Raw genomic sequence first — 11,027 nt, 5'->3', positions numbered from 1 at the left:
AAATTTTAAAATATTCAATCTTGTAACAATTATTTTGAGACAAGTATGATATTACAACAATTAATCATTATTTTTTTCTTCAATTCTTTGAGATACGTGTTTGTCGCACGGAAAAAAATGTAACATACGTGGTTGCGGCATGCTGTTTTCAAATAAAGTACATGAATAACTTTTTCAATTGTTTTATTTTGAGAATCGATCAACTTTTTAAATAATTCTTAATAAAAAAACAAACATTTTAAACTTGTGGTATATGTTAGTTTTTTATTGAACATTCAAAATTATTTTGTGTAAAATTTGACAAACGTACAATTTATATATATATACTAGCTGACCCGGCAAACGTTGTTTTGCTAAGTTAGGTATTTCTAAGCACTTCTAAAGAATAAAAAAATACTTTATTTTAGGAGTGTAAAGATGTATAGTTTGAATGGTACAGACAATGACTACTTGTATAATAATACATTTATAATTCATAATAACAATATTCGTTTGATCATATTTTGTTAATACAATCAAACTGGAAGTTTTATACACTTTCTACAAAATATGGTATAATTCAATCCAAGTCTTTTTTAATCTTTAGCCGTAGTCAATGTTCAGTGGTCATTTTTGCCCCACACAGATGTAAGTTTTTAAAGTGTTGAATCTCACTCAAAATTAACATTACATTTTAAAAAACAATTAAATAGTTAAAATTTATATTAAGGTCTCGTGAACTAAATCACACAGTGCTCACAACCCAAGTTCTATTATCAACCGAATCTTCTTATTTGAGTAGTGGTCTGTTATATCTGGGAATAAGTTATTCGACAAAATGTCCCCTTTGATCGATTCCAAATTTAGGTTTTTAATTTAAATAATCTAAATAGAATAATATATAATCTAGAAAATATTTTATAAATACTAATGAATATAAAATTATGCAACTAAGACTGAGCCCAATCCGTACAGCCATGTTAACGTTTTACCCCGAATTGTTATATAGCTATATAAAATGGACTTTCTTCTTTATGAATTTGATTGAACGTATGTACATTTCCAACATGAGTACATATTGTGATAAATTTCAATGTGTTTATTTTGATTTTCCTTTTTGCAACCGTGTATCCAAATTAGTGGCATCTTTGTTATCACCATGACTTGTATGTAGTATGCTCGGGAAGTAATTGAGATTTTTATGAATATGATTTCTAAAATTACTATCTGTGTTATAATCCAATTTTCTTATTCATATCGCTGTCTATTATAACTTGCAATAAGTGATTGACAGAAATGTCTATGGGGGACTTTCGATGAATTCCAAATTTAGGATTTCAATTTGAATAACCTAAATGTATAATAATATAATTCATAAATGTTTTGGTAACACTTATTCACAATTGTAATGAAAATTTGTATTGTAAATAGATTGTACTGTAAATATTTGTAATGATTACTTCCATATCTGATTAAACTGCACTTATGTTGATGTCACATGTCATAATGCGATCTTTATAAGCAATTTTCAAGCAACTTTGTTTCCGAAGAACTTGTACTTGTATGTACACATAATTGAAATTTTTATGAATATGATTTCTAAAATTACTATATGTGTTATAATCCAATTTTCTTATTCATATCGCTGTCTATGGTGTCCCCTTCGATGAATTCCAAATTTAGGATCTCAATTTGAATAACCTATATGCAATAATAATATAATTCAGAAAATGTTATGGTAACACATTATTCACATTAAACCAATAAGTACTTGCACAGCACAGCGTTTGAAACAAATTTATTTATTTTTTCATAAGCAAGGCCTTAATCAATCAATAATAATAGTATTATTTCAAGCTGTTGATAAAAGAATACAAATAGGCAGTGAGCAAACACTTGAGAATTAAATAAAAACCTCATATAAAATCAAAATAAGCATGCTATTAACATTTAAAAATATATAAATAATTAAATTTTAAAATTAAAAGAATAACACATAATCTGTTCCAACTTGACAACCATCTATTTGACACATGAGTAGGCGATACTCGATACATCTGTCACTTGAATAATATTGTGTGGGAAGCCATTTTGAATCAAGTGCTGTTTACCAAAAATTTTCAAATTAAAAATGTAAAGTTTCTACGCGGATTTGAAATATTATCTCACCTTTTGGACAATCTCTGGATTGGCACGAATTTTTCAAGACTGAGACTGGCCAAATCCATTCAGCCGTTTTCGAGTTTTATTCGGACATTTGAAAGACAGCTCCATTTATATATAAATATATATATATATATGATAGATTTCTTGGAGGGCGTAACATCAAGTAAAAAAAAGTAAAGTAAAGATTTTTTTCAAAACATCTTTATATTTCCATACGTTTCGACGTAAAATTCTACGTCATCTTCAGTGGTTCTACAATTTAAAAAACAGAAAGTAACGTTACAATTTGAATATACATAAGCAATAGTAAAAAGAAAAGTTTTAACTAAAGAGAATTGCAAAAAACATTACTTACTTGAATTATTTAAATTATCACTAACACATATTAATATAACTTGTAAAAATTAATAATTATAGACAAGCACTAACTGTCAGTAATTTCTTTTTTTAATAAAAAGAATAAAAGATAAAAAGTGATTAATAAATAAAATATTATGCGTAATACACTTGCATCCGAGGCCAGTGCCAAACAGAATAATATGTTTGTAAGTGTTTGAGATGTGAGGTCAAAATTTTAGAAAAAACAAACACATGTGCTGGTTTTTGAACGAACGTCTTGGCGCGCTAAGCAAGTGTGCGTGATAGTGTTGTGCAACCGTGGTGTTAGGTATTCGATATGAATTGGGAAACATTATTTAGAACAAATTGGTAATTTTCGCAAATGAAGCTAGTGTCTGTACGTTTGTTTAAACAATAATTTCTATTCAAAAAAAATATAGGCCGATTCTGAAAAGCGCCTTTGTGAGACTTTCGATTCGTGATGAAGAACCTTTGCGTCATAAAAATTGAAAGTATGGTTATTTAGTTTTAAATGTTCTGTGATCATTGTTTGCCCTTGATTTTTGTTCTGTCCTGTTTCGCCAATATATAATATTATAGGTGGAAACAGTCATTGCAAGATATTTTATAGACCACATTGGATACTCGTTCTAAACTAGTGCGCGGCTTTAAATTTGAGAAGAGGGAGTTGAGAGTTAGATCGTTGTTGCATACTAAACGGAGATTTGCGTTGTAAAAAAGTTTTCTCCACATCGGATAAAGTTCTTTGATGTAAGGAAGGCAAATGGTACCTTCAAAATTATTATCTTTTGTGGAAATTAAACTTAGGTTGGGGTTAGTTATTTTGTTTTTTAAAAAAGTGAGTCTATTGTTTGTGACGGATTTTATAAGATGTGGGGGATAGGAATTTTGTGTAAGATGACGTAGAATTTTACGTCGAAACGTATGGAAATATAAAGATGTCTTGAAAAAAATCTTTACTTTACTTTTTTTACTTGATGTTACGCCCTCCAAGAAATCTATCATACATTTCAACATCAAATTTAAACATTTTCAACATATATATAGATAGATAGATACTTTATTTAAATTCAATAATTACAATTTACGTCATTGCAATTATTATTATTATTTTTATCACAATATTATAATATAACTATAGTAATATCAATAATATTTATGAACAACTCAAGATTAACCTAATGACAATTAACAATTAACTTAGATTAAAGAATTCATTTATTGTATAAATAGGTTTATCTAGAATATATTCTTTGACTGTCGCGTTGAAATAATTCCTGCTCTTAAATTTCCATTCATTGGGAAGCTTGCATTCAATCTCGACGCAACATTTTATCTCTTTCCAACAGTAAATAGCAACACCTCCGTGCATATGTATACTACGGCAGAATGAGCTGACTAACCGAAAATCACGTATACAGGTCGATTTGCTCGTTGCCAAGCCAATGTTCACATAAACAAAAAATGTTTATTTTATTGTCATGGACAACTTTTGTTAATGCCTTCGTTTTATTGGATAAACATTGAATGTTCAAGGACATTTTATATTAAACCAGCTTAACAATTTTTCTTCGTTTTTTCTCCCAAATGGAATAAAAAACGGTCCACACAGACACCTTTTGGCCAAACATCCGGAGATTTTATTCTTTCCAATTCACTCTCTGCAACGGAGACCTTGAAAGAGGCATATGTTTTCGGATGTTTTGAGGCCATTTTCTCACATTCAATATTTTTGAAGTTTTTCTCATTTAAATAATTTTTTAGAGTTTCCGTCGATGTTTCCGGTGCCAGGCGGAACACATGCAAGTGGGCCTTCCTCACAACTCCTGCAAGTGTAATGCTCACATTTGTTCCTTCTATGGCTTTGTTTTTTCGTTTCGGCGACTTCTTTTTCTGGACCAAAGTCCAGTTTCCATCGTCATTTGCTTTAATTGGTTGTTGTTCAGCTTGGGTCGATTTAGTAGGCAGCTCCGTGTTGGCAACCGCATCTCGGAATGTTTCGCTTCTATGCTTGTCTAATTCCTTTAAAGCAGTTGCTACTGCAACACTCACCTGTTCTTTTGACACCTTATTAGCATTGGCACTGTTTTTATTGGTAGATTTATGTTTAAGCTTCTTGAATGCTGCTTTCTCAGTATCACTATCAATATTGGGTACAGCTGACGAAACTTCTTTTGTCTTTTCATTTGGCTTTAATAATTGGAGCATCTTAATTTTTTCTTCAAGATTCTGAATTATGTATTCCTTATCCTTTATTATTGTCATTTTATCGTTTATTATGGTATTTTTGTCAGTAATTGTTTGTTTTAAGTTTTTAATAGTATCCATATGTTTGTCACTCGACACTTCACTGCTCACCTCACAGCACTGTATCAAATTTCCAACAATGAATTTGAGACCTTTTCTTGTTGCACAACTCACATGGTAAATTTTGCCACAGTTCTTACAAACACCGACGCTTGCAGAAGGTTTTGTTTCACAGCAGTTGTAGGTTTTTTTGGAATCCGATTCCGGAATATTTAATTGTGTCAGAGACATTACGACACTTCAAAAAACACGTCCGCACGGTTCGACGGTTAACGGTCATACATAACGGTCATATATATATATATATATATATATATATATATATATATATATATATATATATACATATGTTCATACATATATAGTGTTATTTTAAAATGTAATGCTTAAAACTCATGTTAAAAAAAATTAAAACAATTATTACCGTCTCATTTTTCATTTGAGATATCATACATGGCTAATATTTGGACAATTTTTAATTGTGTGTCCTTCCTGTCGACATTGGCCACATTTTCTTTTTGAAGTGGGTTTTGTACCAGTTGCCTTAGAAGTTGTTTTTCTCTTTGAAACTGTTGTTGAAGTCTTTCTTGACTTTGAAGGTTTACTTGACCAGTTGTTAGCTATAATAAAATTTACATAGCATATATGTTTGTATATCTCTATATCTTAAACTATATATACTTTTACTTATTTTAGTGCTTACTTGATTCATTGCTATCATGCTCAGGTTCATCTTCTCCCACTCAAAGAACTTACACTGTTGTTCCATAGGTTTGGGACATACATAAAATTTTCTGCCTTTGTTTGGACCCTCTTTTTTTACAGTCTGTCTAAAAAATATCAAACAACAATCCTCAGAATAAAATATGCAGGAGTATATCATGGTTGTAAAAATTTTTTGCTTACTTTCTAGCTAGTTCTTGGCAGCCACTGCATAAAACCTCTTTTTCATCATTTTGCTTTCTATTAGAATGTTTAGTTTGATGCCAGCCGGAACTGTTCCCTCCATATGTTTGTTTCTGATTAGTTGAAAAGTCTTTATTTTCCGTTTGTGCCCTTAGACTTTTATAATTACGAGTAAATTTAGTGCTGCTGTAATTTGAGTTGCTATTATCGTTCTGTTGTATGCTGCTGTCAACAATACCATTTTCATTAAAGTTATCCTCCCAATCCATATCTGAAAAAAAAAATCTAGTAAATTTTAAATTTTAGAATTAAAAATTGAAAAAAAAAAACAGGAAAGTAATACACAGGAAAATAATATAAAAAATAGTATGATACTTGTAGAAGTTATTAATAATATTTCAAGAAAATTAATAATAATTTTACCTGTAATCATACAATCAAAATCATCATTTACATTAAAGTCAGTTTCACCACCATGTGATCTAGTTTTGTCATCTGATTTATTTGGGAAAAAGGAATTATCTGCAAATAATATAATTGAGAACAAACTATTATACTTCATATGCTCAAAAACTTAATTAACAAATTGTTACCTCTATTATCATTGGTAACTCGTGAAGATGAACCAGAGGAATATGCACCTGATGTAGATTGATAACTTGAATAAGTATTACTTTTTGTTGAATTTCTTGTTTCTGAATAATTAGAGAAGCCACCACTAAAAAGAAAATAAACAAAAGTATGTTAATTTCTGACCCTAATTGTGATAAATTATCACAACAAAATAATAAATTATACACACCCACCACCACGCCTGTTATCGCTACCGCCTCCGCCACCACCTCCATGTCCGCCAAATCCACTATCATCTAAACAAAAAAAAAAACAATGTACATCAAAAAACAAATAATACCATTGAAATATATTTTTGATATATTAGTTTAAAATTGAGATAAATAAAAAATTATGAATTTCTCGATATGTAATATATAATTTACGAAAATGTTTTACCGTCATCATCGTCCCTCCGAAAAGGTTTAAATTCTAATTTCGCCGGAGGGCCTGCTCCTTCAGGCCTATATGGAACTTTAGGTTCACGTCTAGTTAAACCGCGATCTTCAAATCGATCCACAACTGCTCTTTCTAAATCATTATAGTTTTGAACAATTTTAATGAAAGCTTCTTTGTAAATAGCAACCTGCATAAGAAAAATTCACATATAATTGAAAGAAAATAAGTAATAAATATATTCTATTTTGTAATCGTACTTGTTGTAAAATAACTTAACTACCTGTAGACGAAGCACTTCATTGGGATCTTTGCGACCTTCACATATCAATTTTAAATCTGCCTCCAAAGCAGCGCGGCGATCCGGTCTTGCCATTTCCAAACCTGCCTTTTGGTAACTAAAATATAAAGATACACAATACATAGCTATATATATATATATATATATATATATATATATATATCTAAATATATATCATGATAATAACAAAATTACCCTTCCACTAATCCCATGCCAAGAATACCGGGTACCAATCTCCTGTCCTCTCCTTCTCCAACATAAAGTCTGTCTTTCACAGTTGAAATATGTTCTGCATGAGTGGCATCGGTACCTATGCCATGTTTATCCATCAGTGCAATTAATTCGGCTTCTGTTAATAGTGGCGGAGGTATGGTAACTCCAGGATCTAAATGAATACTCGTTGGTGTAAACTTTTGTCCTACCTTAAAATTCAAAATAATAAAGTTTCAGAGCATTGATTTATTGAATTCTTGCTGAATATCAATTCTCAAATAATTTCTCTCCAAACTCACCTCATAATTATGTATCTCTGTAGAATTCCACTTTTCATACACATAAACTTCTAAGTAATTTTTTTCTAATATACATAATCCGGTAGCTGAAAAAAACTCTCCATCTACTTGAATTTCACAACTGGTCTCAAGGCCAACAGCATCAGCAGAAACACAAGCCAAAAAATGACGAGCAATAAGTTCATACACACGACTTTCATTTCCTGTCAATCCTTAAAACGCAATTTTCAATTAAATAAAATTAAGTAAAGCAAATATGTAATAAATAAAACCTAAATAACTACAAAAAAAAATAAATTACAAATTTGAAAATGATATATCTTCTAAAATTATAGACATAGTCTCATTATCAGTTGTAGAATAATCTAGAAGTGCTAATCTTTCAAGTTTGCAATTTATTGTGAAACAGATTATTAGCAGAAGATTACATTGATGATATTTTATTAACTTCATTTATAATGTTACCTGATGCAGCTTTAACTGGATGAATAGGAGGATGGGCTTGGTCAGACTTCTTTCCCTGTCTTGGATTAGGCCCACCATTATTCAAAATTTTCCTTGCAAATTCACCCCAACGGGAATCATCACACTGATTTTCTACATATTGACTAAAATTAATAAAAAATGCCATTTATTCAGCATATCGAGAATAATGCATAAATAAATTTCAGTACACTCTTTATTATACTAGTCTATTCAAAACAGATTCAACAAGTATAAATGTCTTTAAATAAAATTAAATAAAAAGTAATGTTATTTAAAATTGTATAACTAATAACAAATACCTTAAATTGAAGTCTTTGGGAAAAATATTTGTCTCAGTTCTAGGATATGAAATAAAACCTCTGGTATATAGTTTCTCAGCTATTTTCATTGCTTCTTTTGCGTTTATCTTCAATTTTTTTGAAGATAATTTTTCAAATTCCTTAAATATAATAATATATATTTTTATAAAAATATAAAAAATATTATCAAGTCAAAGAAATTTGATGAAATAAAAACATTCTAAACAACAGAAATACTATGATTTTTAGTATTAACTTACTACAGTATCCATTGGTAAAGGCCTCCATTTGGTTTTTCTCTTCCCATCAGTTTTAAGTACTTCTGCTTCAGGATTTGATGTGCAATTGTTATATAAATCAATGCAAGTAGCTTCATCGAATAAGCGATTTCTTTTCCATTTAAATTCCACAGACAAATCTTTAATGGTGTGAATCACTGAAAGTAATCATTTTGACTATGAAATATATATATATATATATATATATATATATATATATATACACACTTGCAAAATTAATATAAATCATGATTGAAAACTAAATATTATATCATATTATATTAAATTTTGAAGTGTGATTTTTGGCACATAGATTTGGACTCGAATTCCTCAGAACTTTATCCATGTTAGTTTCAGGGATAGTATGAATATCAATTTATAGTCGGAAATTTATATTATAAGCGTTTTGTAAGTAATCACAAATTTTGAAAAATGCATTGAAATCGATGAGTGTCTAATCATAAATTAGTAATATAGTAATACTACATATTATAGTAATACCAAATAAGATATAACAAATTTATAAAAATCACTTGGTTATTCAATGTGGTTGTCAAATGGATTCAAATTTCAATCAGGTGCATTTTAATAAGGGCCGTTGCAATGCAAGGCTGGGTATGCTAGTATATATATATATATATATATATATATATATAAACACTTGCAAAAATAGTTTTGCACAAATAATTTCAATTCCTACATTAATTTATTTATAAGCAATGATCAATATTGATAAATCTTATTTAAGGCTCTTGCATCTATATAAATGCAAGTGTTTACCTTTTAATTTCCAGAAAAATTCTTGAATAAAATCCCCATTTTCCTTGAACCTTTTAACTACAAAACCTAATGTCGGAAACTGACAAGAACCATAACTGATTAACTGATTTGATACATGTCTTGAAACATTTCTTTGTAATTGCATAGTCTGAAATCTTGTAAAAGCAGCTCCTGCAATAATTTTCTACTATTATATTCATCATTCTTGAAGATCAATCAGTATATTGCATTATTACTACCTATTCGAAGATCTAATTCTTGACGAACATCTACTGCATTTGAAACATTCTGATCAATATCTGTTAAATTCTGAAGAGCTCTATTTATGGACGTACTAGTTATTTCAGAAAATTTTGCTCTATATATCTTAATATTATTTTTAACAGCCTTACATACCTAAAATTTAAATATAATTGATAATACATTATAACAAACAATATAAAATTAAAACTGAAAAATAATTTTATTAGTTTTGCATTAGCAATTTGAAATAATTAAGCAAAAACTAAAACTATATATAAATGTATGTTAATTGTTATCTACTCTTTTACTCAAATATTTTACTTGAACTATTTCTGATCCAATATTTTCTCCTTCTCGATCACAATCAGTCCAAATTATTAAAGCAGAGCATACTCTTATTTCTCTTTCTAATGTTGCCTACAATAAAAAATAAAAACGATTAAAACTACAATGTCAACTGATTATAATACAACAATATTATTATCAGCATTGAGAATTTAATTAAGCCCTACTTTTATATTTAGAGAATCCTTTGGACAAACTTTATAAACTGGTGCATCAAAGAGTTTCACAGGATCACAACTTTGCCACCCTTTAACAGATTGGTCAAATGCACAATTCAATAAATGTCCAGATACAGAAGTCATTATCATTGTTACATCACGCCCAAGCACATTTGAGTTGAATTCATATATTTTATTGTAAACAGAACGTCCCTCACGCTGAAATAATTATATAAAAGAAAATCAAAATAAGTCTTGAAAAATATATGTTACGTTCGTATACATCCTAACAATGAGTTTAAATGAGAGCATATATTATGTTAGCAAACCTTCCTTGATGTGCCTTTGGATAATATATTAGCAATATTTTTCGCAGCATCATTTTTCTCAGCGACATTTAAGTATTTCATCTTAGTTGTTACCTCGAATATTTTGATCGAATAAAATCTAATTAAAATATTAATCGGCGGCATATATATCACATCTATAAATAATATTCGATAATAAAGAACTAATTTGTTAAAATTAAAATAATGTTTGTAATCATATTTTTAAGTTCATTTATAAATGGTTTATAAATTGGTAAACCAGGGTAAACCGTCAAACCAAACCATTTTATTTATTCCAGAACTGTCAAACTGCAAAAAACGTTTCGCTTTCTATCGCTTTGAAGTTGAAACATAACCGTAGAAGAATTATAAGTCATTTCACTCATCTGTGGCAACACCTGTTGTTTGTCAAAATTGATTGACTGTGGTTCGTCTCTTGTCAGAAAAAAACTTGACTAGTTGATTGTGTAGATAATTTTTGGTGATTGCTGTAAATTTGCTAAAACCAAAATTCTTACAATGCATATAAATGTCATGTTGTTGTTGATATGCAAATCTCGGTGCTTTGAT

General features: G+C 29.2%; 1 protein-coding gene across 1 annotated transcript; it reads right to left on the bottom strand.

Moving 5' to 3' along the window:
* Positions 1–5,240: 5,240 nt before the first annotated feature.
* LOC113366205 (DNA topoisomerase 3-alpha-like) lies at positions 5,241–10,542 on the bottom strand. The gene is made up of 18 exons (XM_026607777.1): positions 10,458–10,542; positions 10,138–10,347; positions 9,947–10,042; positions 9,622–9,778; positions 9,383–9,553; positions 8,585–8,760; positions 8,325–8,464; positions 8,005–8,147; positions 7,540–7,751; positions 7,223–7,449; positions 7,010–7,124; positions 6,730–6,916; positions 6,521–6,587; positions 6,312–6,436; positions 6,142–6,240; positions 5,719–5,989; positions 5,516–5,642; positions 5,241–5,432 (listed from the first exon to the last, which is right to left on the bottom strand). The coding sequence occupies exons 1-18, from the start codon at positions 10,536–10,538 to the stop codon at positions 5,241–5,243; spliced, it is 2,796 nt and encodes a 931-aa protein (XP_026463562.1). The 5' UTR covers positions 10,539–10,542.
* Positions 10,543–11,027: the final 485 nt, after the last annotated feature.

Source organism: Ctenocephalides felis, unplaced genomic scaffold (assembly GCF_003426905.1).
Source record: "Ctenocephalides felis isolate EL2017-DRISC unplaced genomic scaffold, ASM342690v1 CF-g0.4_SCAFFOLD_00556, whole genome shotgun sequence".
Taxonomy (NCBI): domain Eukaryota; kingdom Metazoa; phylum Arthropoda; class Insecta; order Siphonaptera; family Pulicidae; genus Ctenocephalides; species Ctenocephalides felis.
The sequence above is the reverse complement of the archived record's forward strand: the minus strand, read 5'-3'. Positions and strand labels throughout refer to the sequence as shown.

Coding starts and splice junctions, on each gene's coding strand:
- LOC113366205 (XM_026607777.1), bottom strand. CDS start 10,538: ATGAAATACTTAAATGTCGCTGAGAAAAATGATGCTGCGAAAAATATT. Junction 10,348..10,457: donor CCAAAGGCACATCAAGGAAG/GTTTGCTAACAT, acceptor TAATTATTTCAG/CGTGAGGGACGTTCTGTTTA. Junction 6,437..6,520: donor GATAACAGGCGTGGTGGTGG/GTGTGTATAATT, acceptor TTTTCTTTTTAG/TGGTGGCTTCTCTAATTATT.